This window comes from Nilaparvata lugens, chromosome 3, assembly GCF_014356525.2.
Source record: "Nilaparvata lugens isolate BPH chromosome 3, ASM1435652v1, whole genome shotgun sequence".
NCBI lineage: Eukaryota > Metazoa > Arthropoda > Insecta > Hemiptera > Delphacidae > Nilaparvata > Nilaparvata lugens.
The window spans coordinates 13,077,570-13,103,805 of record NC_052506.1 but is presented as its reverse complement, the minus strand read 5'-3'; the positions used below and the strand labels follow the sequence as shown (position 1 = coordinate 13,103,805).

At 33.2% G+C, this 26,236-nt stretch overlaps 3 protein-coding genes across 3 annotated transcripts in view; 1 reads left to right on the top strand and 2 right to left on the bottom strand.

The window, feature by feature from the left end:
- Positions 1-12,269, top strand: part of LOC111064103 (sodium/potassium-transporting ATPase subunit beta-2) — a 34,294-nt gene extending 22,025 nt beyond the window's left edge. The window contains exons 2-7 of the mRNA XM_039425411.1: positions 3,823-3,963; positions 5,137-5,253; positions 6,761-6,948; positions 8,615-8,719; positions 9,864-10,032; positions 12,148-12,269. Of these exons, the coding sequence (XP_039281345.1) occupies positions 3,823-3,963; positions 5,137-5,253; positions 6,761-6,948; positions 8,615-8,719; positions 9,864-10,032; positions 12,148-12,257 (830 nt within the window). The 3' untranslated portion in view covers positions 12,258-12,269. The remainder of the gene's footprint in view (positions 1-3,822; positions 3,964-5,136; positions 5,254-6,760; positions 6,949-8,614; positions 8,720-9,863; positions 10,033-12,147) is intronic.
- Positions 12,270-17,448: 5,179 nt separating this feature from the next.
- On the bottom strand, positions 17,449-19,719 carry LOC120350716. The gene is made up of 2 exons (XM_039425412.1): positions 18,603-19,719; positions 17,449-18,310 (listed from the first exon to the last, which is right to left on the bottom strand). Exons 1-2 carry the CDS (start codon positions 18,830-18,832, stop codon positions 18,007-18,009), a joined length of 534 nt encoding a protein of 177 aa, XP_039281346.1. The 5' UTR covers positions 18,833-19,719; the 3' UTR covers positions 17,449-18,006.
- A 543-nt stretch (positions 19,720-20,262) lies between these two features.
- Positions 20,263-26,236, bottom strand: part of LOC111064102 (ral guanine nucleotide dissociation stimulator-like 1) — a 54,357-nt gene continuing 48,383 nt past the window's right edge. Inside the window, 2 exon segments of the mRNA XM_039425461.1 lie at positions 20,263-21,958; positions 23,763-23,897. Coding sequence (XP_039281395.1) covers positions 21,798-21,958; positions 23,763-23,897 — 296 coding nt within the window. The 3' untranslated portion in view covers positions 20,263-21,797.

Sequence of the window (26,236 nt, the reverse complement as noted above, 5' to 3'; positions counted from 1 at the left end):
AGATAGATAATATGAAGTTATGTATTGCGGTATTCAATAAATTGTCATTACACTGTATTTATCAATAATGATAAGTTTCCCAAATATTAATTCTAATTACTTAAATATTGGAGTAGTTGTGCCTGAACTGATACGATGATTTGGAAGTGACACTTTTATGATTACATTATTACAGTAGATATAATCACAATAGTTCATAAGATTAATATTAATTGCTAATAGGACTGTAATTATCATATTTCTTGTTATGTAAATTTGCTTTCTATATTATACACAAATAATAATTTTATCAATTTTTCTCATTGAGTGAGCTTTGTCATGTTTTACAATGGTGATATTTATATTATTTTTACTTTCCTTGCCCTATCACCATAGGTAAGGAAAGTATTGCTTTCCGAAAAAAATAAGGTACCCCAAATTCCAAATTTCTATACGTTTCAAGGTCCCTTGAGTCCAAAAAAGTGGTTTTTGGGTATTGGTCTGTATATATGTGTGTGTGTATATGAGTGAATGTGCATCTGTGTACACGATATCTCATCTCCCAATTAACGGAATGAGTTGAAATTTGGAACTTAAGGTCCTTACAGTATAAGGATCCGACACGAACAATTTCAATCAAATGCAATCCAATATGGCGGCTGAAATGGCAAAAATGTAGTCAAAAACAGGGATTTTCGTGATTTTCTCAAAAACGGCTCCAACGATTTTGATTAAATTCATGCCTAGAATAGTCATTGATAAGCTCTTATCAACTGCCACAAGTCCCATATCTGTAAAAATTTCAGTAGCTACGCCCAATCTATGCAAAGTTTGATTTTAGATTCCCAATTATCAGGCTTCAGATACAATTTAAACGAAAAATTTTGAGTGGAAAAGATTGAGCATGAAAATCTCTACATTTAATGTTCAGTAACATTTCCACCTTAAATTGAAAATAAGCACGAAATTCGAGAAAATGTTATTATCCAATTATTGCAAACTGTTGGCAACTGTTGATTATATTAAATGATTCTTTATGAAGAGATAGCAGACCTCGTATGTCTCCAGCGTTATTGTTCTGTCACCAGGTGGCTCAGATCTTTGTTGATAAGTAGACTCGAGATGCGCGTCTAGGTGATCAATTTTCATAACGGCAAGGAAAGTTGTGTGAGTGCGCCACACCAGATTTTTTAATATGTTTTACAAATGATTATAAATTATATGGTTTTTGGTTATTTGGAGTATTCTTTTTCTCTCTATTGTTTCTGTTAGGCTTATACATTCAATAATTCAAGCGATTGATTGTTTTCTCAATGATTCTTTTATAATTCTTATTCTAATTCAAATTGTTCTTATTCTTATCGAATTCTTATTCTTTTTCAATTCTAAAGAGTTGTTGGTCACTGATCAGGTCTATAGCCTAAACTATAAGCATCTCTTGTCCAGTTACTGTGAATGTTTTCTTGACTTTTTGTGACATCAGTCAAGTCTAGAAAGTTGATGTTATCTGGAATTTTTTGTGTCTGAATAACAGTGGAAAGAGGCCCGAAGTGATCTTGTTTGTTGTCAGTGGATGCGGGGGAGGGAGTTGGCGCCAAGGGCCCTGCACCCCCTTCTGCCGATCCCTGAACCCCCCCCCCCACTTGATTCAGGTGAATCGATCTGTCTGGCGACGAATTATCGAGCTAGTGTCGGCCCCCGCTGACTCCATCACAATTCAACAATCACCAATGCTCTCATCATTGCTCTCACTATATCCATCTAATTCAACTCAAACTGTAGAAAAAACGTCCTAGGCTATTACTTAAACAAACTGTATCACTTATCGGTACATTTGTTGAGGTCGTGAATTGTGCGACGCGACGCAGTTGTCCTGTTGATTGAGGCTGCATGTGCCCCACAATTTTGGTAACCTTTTCACCGGTGAAATTTTTAAAGTAGGGCCTATTTCGATTTGGTCAATATCAAGCTCCCTAAATGGGACAAATTTCCAAGAAAAAGGATTTTTTCGTCATTTTTACTTTATGCGATGTGATATATGCGAGCGGCTGAAAGTTGAAATCTTGAGGGAGACCCATAATCTGTTGACGAATTGATCTGTTAATAGGGAGCAAATAAATCCATGAAATTGTCTTTTTTCCGTTTGGGCTAATCTTGAATATAATTAAAAATATAAATCTAAGTAGGCTACCCTTTTTAAGGTAGGCCTACCCTAGGTATTTTAAATCTAAGAAGCCCCTTAAGCATCATATAGCCGAAACATGTGAAAACAATTTTAATCTTCCGGTAGTCGCGCCCTACTCAATCACACGAGCAGTCGCGTGTTGTATTTTTTACAACATCCAATTTTCCAAGTGTTATGTACTCTGTTTACTATCAAAACATATTAATTAATTGTATAATTACTTTTTCCTTCTTCTTGGATTATTTTACGCTTATGAACATTTGGATGATTACCATTTCATAGCCCAATAAGGAAGGTACATCAAGCAAAGCCATGAATTCTTTTTATTGGTTCGTTTACAGTACCCGTATACAGTCTTTCCTTATCTTATGCACATTGCGACTTATGCACTGTCACGACTAAATGGTACCACAGAATTATAGGAGTTTTCTCTGATGGTACCTAAAGACTGGACCATTGTCCTCGTTTGATACTGCAACTCAGTGGAGTGATGGGGAAAGTTTTGGAATGCATGACTCATTCACTGACACCACCCCATTCAATAGTTTTGTGCAGCAAAAAAACTGACACTGTTGTACTTTTTACAACAACGCGACTGCCGGAAGGTTAAAAAGGGTACTTAGATTTCTATTTTTATTTAAATCCATTAAATTCTGCGAGGATGGGCTACATTCACCAATAAATCTATTTATTTATTTCGGATATACGCAAACAATATTCAATAGTCGTCGGAAAAGAAAAACATGCTATTGCCCAAAACTTCTTCAATTTCCTAATTTTGTCTCAAATATTGTCCAATTATTATGTAGGTAGGTTATGTTAATAATATAATGTACGGTACTAATTAATAATGATAGTAAAAAAATATTGTCTATCTCATGACATATGGTCTTATTGATTTCTCAGAAATCTATAATTCAATTTTGAAAAAATAACCCAATTCAAGTTATTTTGATTCATTTTTCCATTACTGAAATCAGTACGCAGTAGGCTACTTTAACACTAATTATAAATAGTAACTTACAGAAGAACACGTTCAGGTGATGATTAAAGAATAATGTTCTTCTTTTTCTACGAAATATACGTTAATGACTCCCAGCAGTAAATAAAAGCATTTTCGTTTGTTGCTTGCTAAAACAATTAAGTAACGATTACTAATTGTTCCACTTAGTGCTCAAATGCCTGCTTTTTGTAGGATCTTGAAAAGTTTCGATCTGAAGCATTGTAGCCACCTCTCCTACCGAGTTCAGATATGGTGCCGGATAGGTCTAAAAGTTCTTTTCATATGATTTGAAATCCTTAAAACCTTTCCAATGAAAAGAGAAAGAGATCTAAAAATAAAAAACTGAACGTTACTTATGATTATGTTGCATGCTCATAGGCCCTTTTCAGGGCCGCCAAAACACTTTTCAAACCTTCAGTCTCGACTAGTCTGTATTTATATATATGCCATTTTCCTTACAGTATTTTAAAAAACCATCAATTTTTGAACGATAAATTTTTTATTTTAATCAAAAGCACTGTACTGTAATAAAATTATTGGAGTTTTTCAATGGTATTATTTTCACTTAAAAATGTAAAGTGATTGACTAAATAACCGAATTATTATATTTTCTCCTATATGAAGTTTAGCTTATACGGGTTTTCTTTGTTTACAGGTGGAATCATCACTTTCTACCTCATTTTCTACGTTGTCCTAGCTGTATTCTTCGCCATTTGTATGAAGATTTGGATGGGTGCTATTGATGACAGGTATCCAACATGGCAGCTCGAGGAGTCAATTATTGGAACAAATCCAGGTGAAACATTTCAAAACAACAAAATGGAAACGTTTCGAAGTATTTGGCTGTTATTATAGTCATGAAGTGAAAATTATAAGTACAGTAGATGAAAAAACAACAGAAAACTATCAAAATAAGCTTCTAACTATTGATAGTTATACCATAGAATAACCAATGCTCTCTGGTTATACATTTATTGCTACCTAGAAATTATTTTTGCTATGAACGTTAGTTCAATTTTACGGTACGGTAAGTAAAAACTCCTTAAGGGTACAAAGTGAACCAAAACATTTCAAACAGCCAAAAATGAGAACATTTCAGACAGAGAGAAATGAGAACACACCTCTCACCTCATGCAATTCAGTAATATTCATTCATATGCAATTCAATTTATTTATTTTATTCACAATGCAGATGACACTAATGTAATAACATTAGTAGTAATAAAATAATAAGGTAGTCTTTGTGCTATTTTTCTTCCAGTTATAGGTAACAAAGTGCAAGATAAGGTTATTAGAATTTCACGTGTACAATTTTTATAAAAATTTAGTCCAAAATAAATATTAAAACTATAAATTTTGAATTTAGATTGCTTGAATTAATAAATTGATTACCTTCCATTCAATTACCACTTATTGTAACGAATAATATTGAGTTATTTAATACCATTGAAGGAACACAAACTTGTATAAGAACCTGAAATAACTTAGACGTTTCAGTTCCGAGATTTGAGAGATTAAGGTAAAAAAAAAAATGATAAAAATTAGAATTTACCTTAAAGTTGTTTTGACTTTGTTATCTGCTCCACCTATTAGTGCTAATTGTTGAACTTCGGTACCTATATGATTGCTTTCATGTGATCAGAAGCTTTTGCGAAAATATGGTTGTAAGTTATGAATCAGTGAATTTTAGATTGAACTACACTCTTAAAATTATGCTTTCAGAGAGTGAATTTTGAAGTTTCGATGCAAAAAGATCTTACACTCTAAGTTGATGCAATTTAAATAGAAGATATTGTGCATGAAATAAACTGATTTCACATTGTTGACTGTTAATAATCAAAATAATACAACAGTTTATTGTATTAATTTAATATTGTACAACTGTATGAATTAAGTATTTTAGTAATATTGTTGGATAAACAGATATTCTATTCCATTATAAAATTATAATAATTGTGTATTTTTGCAGGAATGGGTTTCCGTCCTCTGCCTTCAAGTGCTGATGAAGGTTCTCTCATTTGGTATCAAGCAAAAAACAAAACAAATATTGATTCATGGGTCAATAATATCAACAAATTCCTAACAAGTAAGTAATTCATTCCAATTTGTAAAAAGAACGCTGATGTATTAAATACTGTATCACTAAAATATTCGTATAAGAATAAATGGTATTTCTCTAGTATTATGATTGGTTCTAGAATTATTTTAGATATTCCTATGGTATAACATGCGAATTTGATAGTATAAAATGGTATGCTCATCGATATCAAGAAATTATATTGATTTATCTTGAGCTATGCTAGACGTGTGTCGTGTGCGTATAAATAAGTTATGTACTTTTCTAATAAGAATTGATAGGCTACTTCAACTTATAAAGAGTATATTAATGAGAAACAACTGCGCCTCATAACATCATTACCGTATTTAAAAATATCAATGGACAGTGTGTTGGTCTTTCGCATTATACGGTAACTAAATTACACAGTTCCGTACTTTGTTTTAGAATATCGAATTTTCAAAGAGCCTGGGTAAGCTTAACATGAATGTAACTTAATAAGGAATTCATAGCTCAATATCTTCAAAAGCAATAAATTGTATGATTCTGATAAGAAATTCAAAACAATTTTTGAAAAATCTTGCTCTGCTCTAGTAAAATAATTATAATTAGTTATGTACTGTATCTTACTAGAATTCTTAAACCAGCTTCTTTTTTTCTATTTGTCTGATATTTTAAGGCAAATATTCAAGATCTATCCCTGTGAGGATTATAGGGCAAATAAATATTCAAGATCTATCCCTGTGAGGATTATAAGGCAAATAAATATTCAAGATCTATCCCTGTGAGGATGTTAGATCTATAAAATTATATTTCTTCTTTTGTCTTCATCCTACTTGAACTGTTGATATTAATTATAATAAAGTGTGTTATATTATCTCACACTTTTACTTCAGTACTCAAGATTTTGTTGGTTGTCGAACGTGTTTCGTGGCACTGAGCCACATCTTCAGCGTACAAGGAGTAGCTAGGTACTGAGGTTTTGTAAGTTAGTATCTCAGTAAGTACATCAGTATCTCAGTAGCTAGGCCTTGTACGCTGAAGATGTGGCTCAGTGCCACGAAACACGTTCGACAACCAACAAAATCGTGAGTACTGTTGTAAAAGTGTAAATAATAGCGCAATTTATTATAATTATATTCTCAGTGATAAATATTAAATTCACATAGAAATTGTATTGAATTATATAATAGAATTACCTAAAATAGAAATTCTTCTAAAATAAAAGTGGAAATTAACACTTTGCACAGAGATGTTGTGGAATTTCTCCATATTAAGGTGAAATGAAAAGATGTTGTCAATTCCACAAAGTTTTTATTTGAGTTTCGATGCACCAGTGGTAGACTCCAGAGTGGTAGACTGGTAGTCTACCACTGATGATGATGCCAAGTGCATCGAAACTAGTTTGGACTCAAATAAAAACTTTGTGGAATTGACAACATCTTTTTATTTCACCTTAAGAAAAGTGGAATGTGAAAAGTTGTTCTTATTTTATTCTTAAATTCCAAAATATAACAATAATATTTTATTTTTACAGAATATAACAACTCAGAAAAACTGCCCCAACAAGGACACAATCAGATCATATGCCATTATGATCGGCCACCCCAGCCGAACAAAGTCTGTGCGGTTGATATCAACAGCAAAGCATGGGGACCTTGTGTTGAAAAGGAAAATTACGGGTTCACCAGTTCCAGTCCGTGCATCTTTCTCAAATTGAACAGGGTAGGTTCCACTCACAAAACTTTTGATTCACTGACATAATATAGTAATAGTAGCCTAATCAGTGGCGTAGCGAAGAGGGGGGTGGTGGGTTTCCAGGAGACAAACTTCAATGAGCCTGAAAAAGATGCCCAAAAATCCAAGATAACACACCCCCTTAAAATTTCACTAAAGTTGATAGAGGGTCCAACATTTTTGGTCAACCCCCCCCCCCCACAATTTCAAAGTCCTGGCTACGCTACTGACAGAAATGTCAGTAGTAATACTGTATTAATAATAGGTGGATCAACTCTTGGCCAATTCCGTTCTATTATTCAATTCTATAGAGTTGGCTTCTCTAGCTTCAAAGCTCAATACTCTTCCATAACTCGAGATTCCTTTCAAAATTGAAATTATAAGTTGTAAATGTACAAAATTAAACAACTGTGGAAAATGGGGGCACAGTGTTTTTTGGCGATCCACATTTTGTAGTTGAGTTGAACTGTATCGATTCACTTGGGTAACAAATTTACTGAATTACACTTTCAGTTCCTTCACTTTACTCTCTTATCTAACAGCAGTTTCAATTAAAACTGCAACAGTATAGCATATTATATTGAAAACCAACAGTTTAGGTATCTTCACATTTGATGTTTTTTTGTATTAAATCCAATGATATTAACATTATTTGGCCATTTCTATTTTATTTATTTATTCCATTAACAATCACGAATCATTATTACAATGTAATATGATTGTGAATCATATTATAAATCATATTTGTAAATCATATTTGCAATGTGCCATTTTTTAGTGTACTTACCAGTAGCATCGTTACCTGATGATGCTATTGATCCTAGATAATTTATTCTGCTTGTTATGTTCTTTATTGTTTTGATGTTACAAATTGTGCTTCTGTGATTATCAATTTTTCCTTCTAGTCTACTCTGTTTTTGATATTTTTGTAATTTATGTATTTATTATTGATGTTCGTGTGCAACAATTTGTATAGGGCATGGCCCTTATGACAAATAAAGATCTCATTCTAAAAACATAATAAGATTGGGAGAAAACATGCATAGCCAAAAACTGTCAAAATGAATGTTTCTGCAATGTGAACAAATTAATCTTATTTAAATAGGATTATTTTTTAATTGAACACGGATATTTTTATTTTTCAATTACTTTGTTTTTATGGAATTATTAAAGATCCTGAGATAAGAATTATTCGATTAACTATAAGCTAATGATTAACACACTTATGATTCAACTGTGCACGTATTGAATTTATTCATTAAAGCCACAGAGAGCGTCACAGGGAAATTTAGTTATGTCTTTTGCTGTCTACTCGACAGTAGTGTTTGGCGAGAACATGGAGCCTTTCCAACACCATCTTGAGACATTCTCTTCAGCAAAATCATATTCTTCATTCCCTGAAATGAATGTAATGGGCACTCGACTGATGTGATAGGCCCTGGCCATTCTACAGTTCTACTATATAGTTGTTACACCATGGATAGGCTCTTCAAAACTACATGAAAAAATGTGAAATAAGAAGGTGGGATAGAATAAAAAATGATTAATACATTATCGCTATAGCTTTAGTTTTTATACACCTTTCAAATCAGCAATATTCTTTGCCGCACTCTAAATAAGTTATGAAAATAATGCTGATTTCTTGTCATACCAGATATACGGATGGGTACCTGAATACTACAACGATACAAAAAATTTGCCCTCAGAAATGCCAGAATCGTTAGTTAATCATATCAAAAGCATAAACGATACCAATGAGGTAAGTTATCATAGTTTTTATCATGAACATATTTTCAATCAAGTCTAATCATTTATAGAATAAAACATATTCAAGTGAGTAGGTTATTGGTGTAGTCAATATTTCAAATTGAAGTCCAAAAAATAAATAAATATGAGGCCTATATCGTGTCTAATATATAATAATTTCATCAACATTTATATCCCACGATTCCTTGTATAAAAAAGTATACCTACTGCTTTGAAAAATACACTTCAACTACCTACTAAGCTTCAACTATTGATAATTAAATGTAATGTATGGGCACCTAATTCGAAGATTATTTTTCCCATTCCACAACATAATCAATATATCGTGGGCGTGCAGTACAAGGAGAATGCACAAGTCCAATTTCTCCAAACTTTGATTTCTTATTAGTTTTTAATTAATTCTATATACTATGAATGTCGAATAATTAATTATCAAACAAATAAAGAATATTCAATTTATTGCGGTATGAAATTATTTTGTGACAAATCACACTATAAAGAAATTATGATTGATGTTAGAAATTGACTTCCTGAAAAAATTTACTTTTATGGACTTGGGATTTTCCTTATATGTCAACGATATTGATCCGACATGAAATTATTTATACCTGGATTTATATTGATTACTTATCCTCAATATTCATAACCTATAATTATATGAGATGTGTATTAAAGTTCACCTTGAAACATACATCAGTTGTATGCCATGCTCGTTCGCTAGGTTTGGATGTTAGATTCGAAGTTCAATTTAATTTTCAGAACAAAATAAATGTTTAATGAAGTACCCACTGTAAAAGAAATACAGCGCGTTACCAGTTTCTTTTACGTTTGATGACTTAATTTAATCTCTTGAATTTAATTTCAGTTTTTATCTGTACTTGTAATAGTTTCAGTTGTAAAGTTATTTCTGTCATTTATTTTGATGTTTTGACTTGGCCTTTATGTGTATGGTTTTTATTGGCTCAATAAAATGAATTCGAATTTGAATTCCAGTTTGTAAATGTGCTTGTACGTAGGCTTACCTATCGAACACATCTTCTTGAACACTCGCCAAGATTATCTTCTACTATTCGCTTTAAAATCTCATAAAATTTTCAATACTACGTAGTTTATTGCACCTTATACTTATCTTACAGTTGAACACAATCTGGGTGAGTTGTTATGGAGAAGGACCGGCTGACAGAGAAAACTTGGGACCGATTCAGTATTATCCTCGGCAAGGATTTCCAGGCTACTTCTATCCTTACAAGAACGTCGAGGGATACCTCAGTCCATTGGTGGCTATTCATCTGCAGAGACCAGCATGTAAGTAAATCTAGAACGATTAAGTGAATCTAGAACAATTAAGTGAATCTAGAACGATCAAGTGAATCCAGAACGATTGAGTGAATCTAGATCAAAGTAGATTCACTATTTGATGATATTTCATTTTTTATTTTATATTGTATTTTACTTTTTTGTATTAATAGAACAATTTTTTTCAAATTAATCTGATCATTAATCTGTCGTAACAGATTAATCTGATCAAAAATCTGTCGTAACAAAACTTGCCGTTATGAAAATTGATCAACTGACACTAGTGTTCACGCGCATCTCAAGTCCACTATTCAAAGATCTGAGCCAGCTGGTGACAGGACAATAACGCTGGAGACACACGATGTTGTCTGCTATCTCTTCATAGTGAATGATCAAATAGAATCAACAGTTTCTAACAATTTGCAATTGATTAATCACATTTTAGAATTTCGAGCTTATTTTTAATTTTAGGTAAAAATATTACTGAACATTAATTGTAGAAATTTTCATGTTCAATCTTTTCCACTTGAAATTTGTTGTTTGAATTGTATCTGAAGTCTGATAATTTAGAATCTAAAATCAAACTTTGCATAGATGGGGCGCAGCTCCTGAAATTTTTACAGATATGAGACTTGTGGCAGTTAATAGAACTTATCAATGTCAATTTTAGGTATGAATTTGATCAAAATCGTTGAGCCGTTTTCGAGAAAATCGCAAAAAACCTGTTTTTGACAATATTTTCGCCATTTTTGGCCAATATTTTCGCCAAAAACCACTTTTTGGACTTAGGGGACCTTGAAACGTATAGAAATTTAGAAATTGGGGGGTATCTTAATTTTTTTCGTAAAGCAATACTTTCCTTACCTATGGTAATGGCAAGGAAAGTAAAAAGTGCTCAAATACTTGGAATAAGGTATTCCATTTTATATAGGTTGCTATTTATTGAAGTTTTTTTACTTATAGCTTGATAATTTCACACCTGCTTGTGCAACCGGAATCCTCAATTAAGGTGTTCTATAAAATGCATTAATTTTATAACAGCTCTTCTATAGTGAGGTCCACGTTATAATGGCAGTGTTTGATTGGCAATGGTATTGCTATCCGTGTCTATCATTCAACAAAGCGGATAGCGCTATCTCTTTCTCGCTTTGCTCTGTTGCCAGATCGTCTTTCAACAATGTAGAAATTATATCTGTTGCCAGATCGTCTTTCAACAATGTAGAAATTATAATTAATAATTAACAAAATATTTTATCTTAATTATGAAATTATTGAAAAATATAATTTCTTGCTTGATAGAATATAATATTGATTATTTTAAACGATAATGAACAGTTAATATTACATCAATAAACCAAACCTGTATCATCTACCGTATATAGAAGGCATTGACGAGGATCGGCAACGTTTTTCTCCTATCTTTCTCCACTGCTGTTATAACGTGAAACTCACTAAAGAGCAGTTATTTTGAACACTTTTTAATATATAGATGCAGTGAAAAGTCACTTAAATTGGGGGTTGATCTCAAAGAAGCCGAAAGAACTTGACATTATCCTGACTTGAAATATCAGGAAGATTTCGCAGGTGTTAAGAGGAACGTGGAACTCGTACCGCTTGACCGCTAAATTAATGTGTGTTCGCATAGCCTTGAAATGATATTATGTATGGTTTAATAGAATGCAACCAAACAAATGAAATATTATTTCGTTTTTAATTGGCATTGATTTATTTTATTGGTTTAAGGAATTCTTTCTACCACTTGCAACATTTCAATTCTTTCATTTTATCAATTAATAGTACGAAAGAGCTTGAATGATAATTTATATTATAATTGTTCAAATAATGGCATTTATTCTATTGGTTTGGAGAATTCATTTCACCACTTACAACGGTTCAATTGTTTCATTTTGTATAATAACTGTGCAAATATAATATACTGGCATTTATTTTATTGGTTTGGAAAATTTATTTCACCACTTACAAAGTTTCAATTGTTTATAATAACTGTTCAGATGGCATTTACTTTATTGGTTTGTAGAATTCATTTTACCACTTACACCGTTACAATGATATAATTTTGTATGATCAGTGGTCAAAAATAATGAAATTATTTTGTGTTTGCAGTGCACTCACTGATCAACATCGAGTGTCGCGCTTGGGCTAAGAACGTGCTCTACAAACGAAGTTTACACAACCGGGAGGGATCAGTCCATTTTGAATTGATGATTGACTAGATATTGTGATAGGAAAAATTGAATCAATCATCATCGATCTTGTTCTGTTGAAGGGAAATCCAATAATGTTTGAATACACACTGATAATTTGTTTGTTTGATTGTGTTATACAAATAGTTATTTACTATCGTTCAAAGTGTGACCTTCAAGTATGTGTCCATAGAGAAAGTGTTTAGGACAAACTTGAGAATTTTATGTTCACGTAGACTACGGCTATAATAAAATTCTTGATAGAATATGTATAAACTACAATTAGATATGAGCTATCACTGTTATGTGTATATTTGGAGAGATAATTATGTTATTAGTATTTCAAATTTTAATGTTTAAACGTTAAAAAGTATATCACTTTATTATTCTTTCTAAATGATTTTGTTGTTTGAATAATGAGAACTTCTGTAGCATATATATAATGTGGAATTAATCAATCAACACATTGTTTAATGTAGAATAATATTATCATGTTGAATGATACTACCTACCTATTTTTACAATATAAAAGCGAGCTTTAATCGATATATGCAGGCTGGATTTAGAGAAAACCGAAGCTGCATTGATCTCATCAACACCTTACGAATCATCATTGAACAAAGTTTGGAATGGCAGAGTCCCCTGTACTTGACCTTCATAGACTTTGAAAAAGCCTTTGATTCAATTGACAGAGAATGCATGTGGAAAATTTTAGAGATATACGGCATTCCACCAAAGATCTTGAACCTGATTAAGGGCTTGTATGAGGGGTACAAATGTCAGATAATTCATGATGGAGTATTGTCAAACTCAATCAGCATAACATCTGGTGTAAAGCAGGGATGCATTCTGTCACCTATCCTCTTTGTCACTGTGTTGGACATGGTCATGAAAATGTCACTGAGTGGGAGGAGAAGAGGCATTCAGTGGGGGATGCAGAACAGACTCGAAGACCTGGATTTTGCAGATGACCTTTGTCTTCTAGCACAGAGACACAGTGACATGAGGGAGAAACTGAGGGCATTAAATGAGATTGCTAGGAAAGTAGGCCTGAAGATAAATGAGGCAAAAACAAAAGAGATGGTGCTCAATGTCCATGGTGGGGAGAGCTTTGAAATAAATGGGAAAAGAATAGAGAGGGTGGACTCATTTGCTTATTTGGGCAACATTGTAAATCTGGAAGGGGGTGCCGAGGATGATGTCAAAACTCGCATTAGAAAAGCAAATGGAGTCTTTTCACAGCTGTATACAGTATGGAGGAACAATAACATTTCAAAACAGACCAAGATACGAATTTTCAATTCAAATGTAAAGTCTGTCCTCCTTTACGGGTGCGAGACGTGGAAGGTTACAGCTGAAATCAGTAAAAGACTCCAGGTCTTCATCAACCGGTGCTTGCGAAAGATTGAACGTGTTTGGTGGCCAAATGTAATTTCAAATGAGGAGCTCTGGCACAATACAGGACAGACACCCATAGACATTGAGATCAGAAAGAGGAAATGGAGGTGGATAGGCCATACTTTGAGGAAAAGAGAGGGAGCAATTGAAAAGGATGCCTTGCAGTGGAATCCCCAGGGAAAGAGAAAAAGAGGAAGGCCAAGGATTTCATGGAGGCGAACAATAGACAGCGAGCTTGGGAAGGTGAAGAAGACATGGCGAGAGGTGAAAAGAATGGCGGAGGATAGAGATGGATGGCGGTTATTCGTGGATGCCCTATGCTCCAACCGGAGTTACAGGAATTAAGTCAAGTAAGTCAATCGATATATGCACTGCCGAAATATTGAATACAAGTAAGAAATTGTATTATTGTGTCTTAAAATTGATTTTTTCCTTTTTTTTAAAAGCTATCGCTTTGACTTGTTACACACTAATATCCTAAACAAACATTGAACTTTGAAAAGTTTGATTTTATCAATTATAACGTAGTTTGAATGAAATTAATCCAAATGATTGAATTGAGGTAGGAAGTACTGCATTATTTAAATTAATGAAGAACGTGTTTGTAAATTAAAATAGAGATACATTAATACGACAAACTAAAAATTATGTTAATGCTGAAATGCTCCTTATGAAACATGAAAAGAGAAATCTATGTAGATATGATGCTCATGAATTGTGGAGCGACTCATTGAAATATTTTATACAACCTTCAGCAGTGAACCAGAGTCTATGGAATGAATTATTGTTGAATGTAGTGAGAAATATATTTCTCCTTCTTTGTAGTTTTCTTAAAACAATACCTTTAGAAATGCAAAGATGATTTATCCCTTTATTGTTATTCAATTTTGAAAATTGATACTGAGAATTATTTTTAAAACAGTCTCTGTACTGAATTGAAGTGTTTCTTCTTTGGAAAATACATATTAGATTGAATCTTCCATGATTGAAATCATAAATTGGCTTCTAGTGATTTCTCAGTGAGTGCGTATTCCAGGTGAGAAAAAATGTTTAGGACATAAAGCCAAGATAACAAACGCGATGATAGACTGCTAGTAGGAACATTGTTTGTTGTCAGAGAATAATATGATCTGTAGGGTGAGATATCATATGAAAAATATCAATATTATTGTAGGAATAGACTATTAATACAAAATAATTATTCAGCTTGTCTTCTACCAACGCTGGTGGTGTAGGCTACATATGAAGCCAACAAATAAATAGAATTAACCCATTTTTCTTACGAAAATACCCACCTTATATTTTTCTAATACAATAAACAGAAAGATTTTTATTTTTAGAAGGAGGAGGTTCTATTTTGAAGATGGTGAACTGAATAAATCAAGTGAGTTTCATAGTAAAGTGTATTCGTGTAAAGGTATTTCAAATTCATATTCATTTCATAATTCATTGAAGATTCAAAGTTAGTTTTTATCTGTTTATTATAAAATTCTTATAGAATTCTTACTGAACTGCAATGGGAGTATTCAGAATAACAGTTACCAGTTTCACAAATACCAAGAGTGATTCTCTTGTATATTATACGTTCATATATGAAACGATGTCTGGTGAGCTGTCATATTTTTTGTAACTGTGATGTCTCTATAACTTCAGTTGTCGAAAGTGTACTTAAACAACTAGTCTTACTGTATTATTAAAATAATGGTACTTTGTCTTGTTACTCATCTGTAGCAACTTAGCATACACTTGTAGCCAAACGTTAAACACATATTTTTGTAAGAAATGTTCGTTTTTGTAAAATATGCAAAAGTAAACGGAACAATAATTAATTTTGAAATTATAATATTTCTAGGACAAGAATATTGTTATTATTGATTGATCCTTATTCTTATTGAATGATTGGAAGAGAATAAAGCTGCGTTTACACCAAAGTTATTAACAAAATGTTTATTTCTCCGTCCTTATAGATTCTATTAGATTGAACATATCTTATCATACACATGATGAACATATGTGTTTGTCAAGTTTCGTTCAATCTAATAGAATCTATAAGGATGGAAAATAAACATTTTGTAAATAACTTTGGTGTAAACGCAGCTTAACTGAACTTGAAACAATCATTGTTATGTTACGACTCAGTACCTATGCAAGAAGTTGCTTGTTTTTCCGAAAACGTACTTTTATTCTATATTCATCTTCCAATTACAGTTTTGCAGCCTTGCGACACGTTATGCAGTTATTGGTGGAACGGTGGAAGGTGGAAATAGAATAAAATCTGCTTAACAATGAGAAAGAATCATATCAAACAACTTCATTAATTTTGACATAGAAGGTAATAAGAGAGGCAAGTGAAAATCAATTTTTAATCAATATGTTCGACTTTATTCCAAACATAAATATAAAGGCAAAATTATCTATACAATTTTATTGATATAAATTTCATACATTTAACATTGGAATACATTGATCTATGAAGTTTATAGTACAATAACAAAATACAAAATTTTCAATTTGTATTTACATAATTTCTTTGAAAAAATAACAAATATATAATATTAATTGGACAGTACTATTTTCATTCAAGTATCAAAAACTCACACAGAAATTCAACTTTACAATATTATCAAAACAGTACAAGTATTTTATCACAGTTGATTAATTCATAAGTACAGTATTAAAAACATTAAATTACACAATTGGAGAACGCTGCATGCATACTTGTGATAGTATACAGAATTATACCAGTTACAAAAGATAAGTGTCACTTTTCTATCCATTTAGCAGCAAGTTTATTTATATGATTCCTTCACAAAACTCTATGCAATTTAATACTTGTGGGTTTTATGATTAGATAGACCTACTCTAAAGGTAAGACAAAAAATTGAAGAAACCAACAAATGAATGAAGTTTTATTGAAATAATAAGGTCAGATGCGATGATGGAATTAAATTGTGGACTTAAGACTACATATTTGCAATGATTTGTCTTTTGTTACGTCAAGAAAAAGATGATTTCCAGAAGAGCACTAATTAAGCGAATTTATAGGTGGAAATTACTGAGATATTGCATTTATTCAAATTCCAATGAATTAATAATTATTAAACGAAAATTAACATTAAACAGAAGTCTTCGGGGTGATTTGCAGCTTTTGATTTGGCTTTTCGTTTAGTAATTATTATAAATATATAGGTCTTATCAAAGTCCGAGAGATATGACCTTTAATATGAAGGAGGGAAACCGATTTACCCCTCCACAGTTTGTAGCATGGACAGAATAAGAATGCTGCACAAAATTGGATGCTGACTCAAAAGTAGGGAGAATGCTGTTAGGTAGTAGGAGAGATTAGTGAAGGAGAGAGCATCGGGCCTCTCTGTCTTCGAGCGAGAGCCGTGTAAAACAATCTGTTATTTTTCCAAGCTAGCTGAAATTGACAAAAACAATTCCAGTTTTCAAAAAAAGGTGATAGATAATAGATGTGATCCCAACAATAATTATAGGACAATATCTATTAAAGTAATATCTCTCGGATAAATGAGCTACAACTTAGGAGAAAAATAAACAAGAGAAGACAGTAATCCTCAACATATTGAATAAATAAATAAGCTTTATTGACATTCTTTACAGAACAAAAGCCTCTAAAATAATACTTGGCAAAATTAAAATTTTTATATAGATACAGCTTGTTATAACTTAGATGCTTGTTAAAGCCTCTCAAATAATAGATGGCAAAATTAAATTTTTTATATAGATACAGCTTGTTATAACTTGCCTATTATCTTCTTCCATCTTTCTCTATCTCTGGCTAAGATGGGCCACATTTTGCAGGTACTTCACCTTGACCTGTCTCAAAAGTTCGGTGTTCCTGAATCCCAGGTGCGGGCGCAGACCAAGAATGGTCATCATCCATCTTTCAACCTTTCATGATTAATTTAATCTCCTTGTCATCCTTGTTTGCGTTGTCTCCTGTCTAGTGGAGGTGTGAGTGACGAGGTTTGAGCTCCATACAAAATTGATGGGTACACACATTTCTTCAACGCTTTTGCTTTCAATTCGTTGGGGAAGTTTCCCCTGAAAATCTTTCCAAGAGTCCAATACTTCTGCCAACCCTTTTTTATTCTGTGGCTCATCTCTTTCGCTCCACAGTTTTCAAATAAAAGCAGCTAACCTAGGTAAATGTACTCCTCGACATGGTCTATCTCTACACAAGCTACTTCAATTTTACCTTTGCTTCTTGTTTGCAACACTTCTTCTTCTTCTTCTTCTTCTTCTTCTGACTTCCACGGTATAGGCATGATTGCCTGTTTCGGTCTTTAGAATGGCCTTGGAAATAAAAATTTATCAAAAATATAATTAAAATTTAACTTTAAAATCATGTCTAGTTCTAAGACCACCTTTTCCTTGGTCTTCCAACGTCTCTCTTACCTGCTGGTCTATAGTTGAGTGCTTTCACAGGGATTCTTCCTGTTGGCATTCTGTCGATGTGCGCTTTCCATCTATTTCGATATTTTTTAATTTCTTCATTCAGTGGCTCAACCTTAAGCTCCTCTCGAATGTCCTCATTTCGGAGTAGATCCAATCTTGTGCATCCCTTTACACTCCTTAGAAAGCGCATCTCAGCCGCTTGGATTCTACTGATTTCTTTTCTACCTACTACCCATGATTCGCTTTCATACATCAACACTGGGATAGCCATGGTCTTGTAGAATTTCAGCTTTGTGACTCTCTTTACTTTATTTTTCAATGTTCTATGAATTGTTCCACAAATATATTGGAATTTTTTCAACTTATTGAAAATATCTTCATCTTTTTCGTAGGTGAGAGTACAACCCAAATAAGTGAAGGCTGAAACTTGCTCCAAGATTGAATCTCCAACCACAATTTTAGTTCGGACTGGCCATTTTCCTTTAAAAACCATCACTTTTGTCTTTGTAGCTGAAATTCGAAGGTCATACTCCACACATATTTTACAGAGCACAGATAGCCATGGTCTTGTAGAATTTCAGCTTTGTGACTCTCTTTACTTTATTTTTCAATGTTCTATGAATTGTTCCACAAATATATTGGATTTTTTTTAACTTATTGAAAATATCTTCATCTTTTTCGTAGGTGAGAGTACAACCCAAATAAGTGAAGGCTGAAACTTGCTCCAAGATTAAATCTCCAACCACAATTTTAGTTCGGACTGGCCATTTTCCTTTGAAAGCCATCACTTTTGTCTTTGTAGCTGAAATTCGAAGGTCATACTCCACACATATTTTTGTCAGTTGATATATGCAACACTTCTGCCAATCTTATTTTATTCCGTGGCTGATCTCTTTCGCTCCACGGTTTTCAAATAAAAGCAGCTGACCTAGGTAAATGAACTCCTCGACATGGTCTATCTCTACACAAGCTACTTCAATTTTACCTTTGCATCTTCTTTGCAACACTTCTGCCAATCCTTTTTAGGCTCATCTCTTTCGCTCCACGGTTTTCAAATGAAAGCAGCTGACCTAGGTAAATGTACTCCTCGACTTAGCCTATCCTTCCACAAGTTACTTCAGTTTTATCTTCACTTGAATGTGTCATCAGCCTTGTCCTGTTGCATTTAGACTGAGACCTATGTATGTTTTTATCAACTTCTATAAGCTCATCGAGCATGATTTTCAAATCATCAGAAGAATGTGATACAAACAAATCATCATTAGCAAACCGTAGATTTGACAGTTGAAAAACATTTATACATATACCTCTATGATCCCATTTTAGTTGTTGAAATGCATACTCCAAGCAACAATTGAAGATAATCGGGGATAGCGAGCATCCCTGCTTTAGACCTCTGCCAACTCTTACTTACTTATCCTGGCGCTACAGCCCGATGTGGGCTTTGACCTCCTCCACAATTTGCCTCCAAGCGTCTTCGTCTGCTGCCTTTCGCCTCCAACCTCTCACTCCCATCGCTCTCAAGTCTCTCTCCACATCCTGTATCCATCAAACCCTCAACCTCCCTCTTTTTCTTACAGCTTCCAGTTTCTTATATAGCATTCCTTTTTGCATTCGTTCATCGGCCATTCTTTCAACATATCCACCCTATTCTTCTTGCCTTGACGAACCGGAGAATGGCTTGTATTTCGGCATTCTTTCTTATTATCCATGCACCATTTTCATGTACTGGACCGTAGATCCTCCTAACCAGCTTTTTCTCAAACACCAGTAACGCTTTGCAGTCTTCTTGCAGGATCGTCCATGCTTCACATCCATATGTGACAACTGGTCTTATGAGCGTTCTGTAAATCTTCATCTTCATTTTTTGCCAACTCTTACACTCCGAAAAAAGGGGGAAGATGTAGGATATAAGATGTGCGAGACATATGATATTAAATAGTAGTAATTTGTTGTTTGTACTACCACTTCTACATGGAATGTTATGGAGATTATACACACAAAATATCCAATCTCGTTCTTTTCTGAATTTCAATAAATTTACTGCTTTTGCAAACCTCTCACCGTTGCACTTACCGCTGAAGAGATTCAGTTCAGTTCTTAATAAAGATTAAAGACATATAGCGGTTTTTTCAATTTTTATTGTGGATGATGCCCACATAAGTTTAAATAGAGGATTTGAATTCAATTCACTGTGTTTTTATTATTAAAAAAATTCTGGTGGTCATGACATTCACACCACCATGAGAGAATAACAGAATCCAGTCACGTTAAAATGGTGACAGCAGCAAATACGCTCCATGAAATGCAGATAACGCTCGCCAAAAGGTTATACATGTGATGGTGGAACTCACTAGGGGTTTAGTCTTCTAGCCTCCTCCTACCACAATCTCTCTTTAAGGAGTGTAAAATACCTAAATGTGTAGAAATGTTTACAATTTTTAAAAAAATCAATTCACAGTTATCGAAAAAATATAATTTCTTATTCTATTAGTGCTACAGCACTGCGAAAAAATAATCTATTATTTCCTTTCTAGGATATAGTAACAATAGAACAATGGTTTATATTATATTGTTACCGCTACTCAAATGTTTAAAATTTATTCTTCGAAAGCTGCTAAATAGATATCCAAGTGCCCTTAAAGATTACTACATTTTACAATAAACTATGAGTTAACACTATAATAATACTGAAGTTATCGACGCTTAGTTCTTGAAGTAATTGGATAAAACCAACCTATGGAGTTATTTGGTTAAAAGATTGAATGTTGGAAGATTATTATAATGATAGTGAATAATTCAATTTATTCACTTTCTAAATTATATTAAAACTTGACCATTCTAAAATGTTTTATATGTGACTGGTAGCATATTTGTGAGATTCGCTCAAGGCTGAAAACTTACAGCTTATTATCACAAAAGCCCTTAATTTCATCATGCTATTTTTCTTCGAAAATATTATTCTCTCGAGGATTTCAACCATTTTTATTTGAAGAAGATATTTTCTTGAAGATGTTTCAAGTCAAAAGTTGCCAATATTCATCTACATCTATGATGTTTCGATGTAGCCAAAACATATTTTATGATAAACAGATTTGAGAGTAGATATTCAAGTCTTGAAATTTTAATGTTTTTGCCAACAAGATTTGAGCATTTTATGAATTTTCAACTACAACGAGTAATTGAGAGGGAAGCATATCAAAGTATTCGAATTTGAATAAGGTAAGATGTTCATAATTCTGGTTCAGGGATATGAGGCATGATTTATTCTATACATTCTGAACTTTTCAAGGAATTTGAACTGCCAAAGAATTGAATTAGCTCTTTTGTAAAAATTGAAAACTTCAAGAACTTTGTATGAGTAAAGGTGACAAAATGCTACAAGGTGATAAACATTATGCCACGGAATCAAAGCCAGACACAATCAGAATTATTCGTTAATACTTGTTTATAGTTGTTATTGAACGCCTTACAGTGGAAAAATAGGATTCTAGTCCTTAAAGTTTTCCATCAAAAAAATAATTCTTGTAAGCGTACTAGTTGAAAAAACTATTCAGTCTAATAACTGAAGGGATACTGAGAATTGATAGAATAAAATAATAATGATTCATTACAATTCCATCCAGCTTTTCACAATTAAAATGTGATTCTAAACCAATCATTTTATGAATGGCGAAGGCAAGAGCTCGAAATAAGGAAGAGTTGAAGCTAGTGTTGAAATAAATTAAATTATGGATACCGGAGGTTTTGTCATGAAGTTGGAGATGAAAATTTCTTGCTATTTGATGACCTCTGAGATTCGTTGGTCTGGATCTGTGTGATGGATTGTGTCTTTGGCCGGAGCATGAAGTTCAAATTATAAGCTGTATTCACTGCATAGTACACGTTCGCGTTTGGTGGTAGAATCATTTCTGGAAAATAAAATTTCGATTAATTATGAGAATAGTTTAGATTAAGAATAAATAGATTAAGAATCGATTAGATTAAAAATAAATAGTGAACCATTCAAGCACGATATGTGGAACAATTATAATGAAAGATTATATAGTACTACTGACATTAATTACTGATGCAATATGTCAATTAGCGATATTTTTTTCATAAACAGTAATAAATAGTATCATATCAACAATGTTATTGTCATACAATAATGCACTCAATTGACCTTGGTACAAGCGGATGAATTATAGACTTCTATACAAATACAAGATTAATAAAAACAATATAAAAACATGAAGTACCCTTTCATTTAAAACATTTTAAAACTTTTCAGTCTAATAACTGAAGGAAAACAGAATTGAAATTACAAAATTCTATCCAGCTTTTCATCATTGAAATTCAAATAAATTTGCAAATAAAGTAGCCCATATAAGTGAAGTGATTTTATAAATACAAGATTTTATTAAGTTATAGATTTTATTGGTGCGGATATGGGCATTATCACAACCAACTATTTCCTAATAGAGACAGCGAAGGCATTACATTTATCTCCTTCAAGCCATGTTATATGTATCCTATCCTATAAATACAGTGCATATAAGTTGGGGTACAATGAATTTTCTTTTACATGATTTCATGAAAAATAAATGTGAGTTGTGAACTATCGAGCAAGAGAAAACATGGGCCGGTTTCCGAGCTCGGGATTTAGGTAAAAGTTCTAGACTTTAAACAGCTGGAGTAAGAAAATTGGCTTTACGAAACGGGACATAGTCGTAGTCCACGTGTAAATTGAACTTCGAAAAACTAGAAAATTGAACACTAAATAAAAAAAGGAAGAACTTTCTAACTATAGAAATCCTATACTATTAAACGAGCAACTTATGTTAATATGTTTGTATGTTTAGATGTTTATATGTTTGTATTTCACCGGATCTCGAAAACGGCTCTAACGATTCTCACGAAATTCAGAACATATAGTAGGTTTATAATATAAGAATTCGATTGCACTAGTTCTCATCCCTGGGGGAAACTCGCTAAGGGACATTAAAAGAATTTATTCATCCTTGGAAAAACAGCTGATAATTTCGTCGACTGTTGATGATGGAAGTGAGTGAGCGAGTGCATGTGTGTGGGACTGAGACAAGATTATGACTCAGCTGTTGAACTTTTGTACCTAATTCAATGAGGTACTTAGTGCCAGTTGCAAAAAAGCTGGATATTTTCAATCCTGATTAATTCCAGTGGATCCATCTTTTTGAAATGGTCTTTTCTGATTTGGTTCACGTGGAATTAATCAGGATTAAAATTTAACCGGCTTTTGTGCAACTGGGCCTTTTGTGAGGGAAATTTTTGCATTCCTCTGGGAATTAATCTCAATTTACTGTGATTAGATAGAACATTTTCTGTATGTTGTTATAATTTCTTCTTACGTAATAAATTTTTTATGCTTTTGTACTCCAGAGCGAAGCTCGGTCCCCGATATTGAGAAAATAAAGATTATCATAAAAACTACTACTACGCCCAGTTTTGGAAAGCCAATTTTCTGACTCCAGATGTTTAAAATCTAGAACTTAGCTTAATCCCGAGTTCGGAAACCGGCCCTAAATAGATCATCATTGAGCCTTGAATAACGATCTTGAAGCAATGCCAACACTTTTTTAGATTGATACGACCAAATTTACTAGATACTTAATAATGGAGATCGTATATCATGTCAAGTTCAACAATGATATATATGATGTATTAAAAGTGTGAGAATATTATTTGCTAACTTACCCTTGTCAGGAAGAACTTGAGCCAAAGTGTAACTGTCGGGATTTCCTTCGAGTCCCAACTTGAGCATTGCATTACGAATGACCTGCGGCGTTCTTTCATTATTACTAAGCATAATACTTTTATATAGTACAATACCTGAAAAAATATAAAATGAATTACTATACAAAATACACAATATTATTCCTACCAATTCAATTTTCAAAACGAACGTGGAATGATTGCAATATACAGAAGATAACTAGTACCCTTTTATATTTTTAAATTTAACACAGTAAAATGTGGACCGCTTCGCAATTTTGCGTGTCATCCTTAAAGTAAAATCGTAGAGCGTTCCAAATTTGACTGAGTTTAATTTAAAAAATATTACAAGGGTATTAGTTATCTGTATAGAGTGAAATGTAGGGTGGGTTTCTATAATAAGAAAATCAAATAATACAATATTTTTCGAGCATAAACGAATTTATTCTATTGTGAGATTTAAGTTATAGATTCAGTGGAAATTAAAGGAACGCGATGTTGCTAGGTACTTCTCTGTCTCCACTGCCTTCTCAAGTTGATATCGCTGTGATTCATAGCTTATCTAAAATCAATGGTTGATTCTTTAGTGAAGTCTACGTTATAATGGCAGTGTTTGATTAGCAATGGTACGGCATTGCTATCCTTGTCTATCATTCAACAAAGCGAATGGCGCTATTTCTTTCTCGCTTTGCTCTGTTGCCAGATCGTCTTTTAAAAATGTGGAATTCATAATTAATTAACAAAATATTTCATCTTAATTATGAAAATTCATTATGAAATTATTGAAAAATATAATTTCTTGCTTAATAAAATATAATTGATTATTTTAAACAAGAATGAACAGTTAATATTACATCAATAAACCTGTATCAGCTACCGTCTATAGAAATACAAGGCTTTAACAAGACAGAGAATCGGCAACGTTGTTCTCCTATATTTTTCCACTGGCATTATAACGTGGACCTCACTATAGTTATAGTTAATAATGATAAATTAATTATACTCACCAAGATAGAAATCTCAGTATTTAACAATTAATTTTATTGAATGAGATAAAATATTCTGGTAGTTCATTAATTTGTAGCCTATAAACGATTTGGAAACAGTAAGGAGGTAGAAGAGGATAATTTTGTAGCTATCTGCTTCGTCTAACGACAGAAAAGGATTGCAAACCAATGTCAATTTATTACGAGCTGACTTTAAAAAGTAAATCTCACTAATTTAATTTTTCTCCATTGCCAATATTTGCTGTACGTAAGTCTTCAGAGTATTCAATGATATCAATTTTGGGGATTTGAAAATGTCAATAATGTAAAGTTAATATTAGCTGTGCAGGAGGCTTCAGAATATTTGTTATCATTAGTTTGGGGTTTCGACAAGCTGTTGAATATGATCAGCAGTCGTTAAGTAATGCCAGAAGCCATAATAAGATTATAGATTAATGCCTTTATTTCACACTTTATATACATTAAAAGTCAAACAATTTTGTTATTTGATTTAGTTTTCAATCTTTTCAAATTCGAAATTTATTGTTTGTGTTTGCTCAGTAAATCGGACACAAATTTTGTAAACCTTCTTTCTAGACTAGTATATAAATCAAGATTCGGGGGGGGGGGGGAAGTTTTGGGCTGTGCCTGTTGGTCCTCCCCCAATAATTTTAATGAATAATTGTGTATCGCGAATCAATAAATAAATGAATGATGAAACATCGACACATGCCACCCAGATCCAAATACTGCACCCTCCGTCCCAAATAATCATCCTCACGTCTCTGCACGTGTCTAAACCACCTCATCCTGGCCTCCTGCATCTTCCTACCCAACGGTCCCACCCAGGTACAGTTGACCTCTAATCACCTCATTACGAATCCTATCCCTTCTAGTGACCCCACACATCCATCTTAGCATTCTCATCTCAGCCACTTCCATCTTCTTCTATTGCGTCTTTGAAACAGGCCAGGTTTCCGCGCCATACAACATAGCTGGTCTCACTAACGATATGTACACTTTACCCTTCATCTTACAGTTCACTCTCTTATTACAGAGCACACCACTCATCCTTCTCCAGTTGAACTATCCGCAATTCAGTCTATGCTGTATTTCCGCATCCAGCCACTACCTCCGTAAACAAAGCCATAGTGCATGACAGGTGGTTGATGACAGAGAACATGACATTGGGGAACGATGAGGAACTGACCGTGGAAATAGATGGAAGCCAACTCAAATCATCTGTGAGCTCCAAGTATATGGGTTCAAGTTTGCAAAGGGACGGTGGGCTGGATCACTACCTCCGTAAACAAAGCCATAGTGCATTCTGATGACGTCAGCACAGGTAGTGCTCCTACACCAAAAAAAATTTTTTGATTTCAGCTGATCTATATCAGCTAGTTTTTTCATTGGTGTAGGAGCATTACCTGTGCTGACGTCATCAGAATGCACTATGGCTTTGTTTACGGA

Bases quoted from the DNA above. Each gene is read 5' to 3' on its own strand.
- LOC120350716 (XM_039425412.1), bottom strand. From the start codon at position 18,832: ATGGCTTTCAAAGGAAAATGGCCAGTCCGAACTAAAATTGTGGTTGGA. The intron at 18,311-18,602 runs CTGTGCTCTGTA...GACCATGGCTAT, and splicing joins TTCTACAAGACCATGGCTAT to CCCAGTGTTGATGTATGAAA.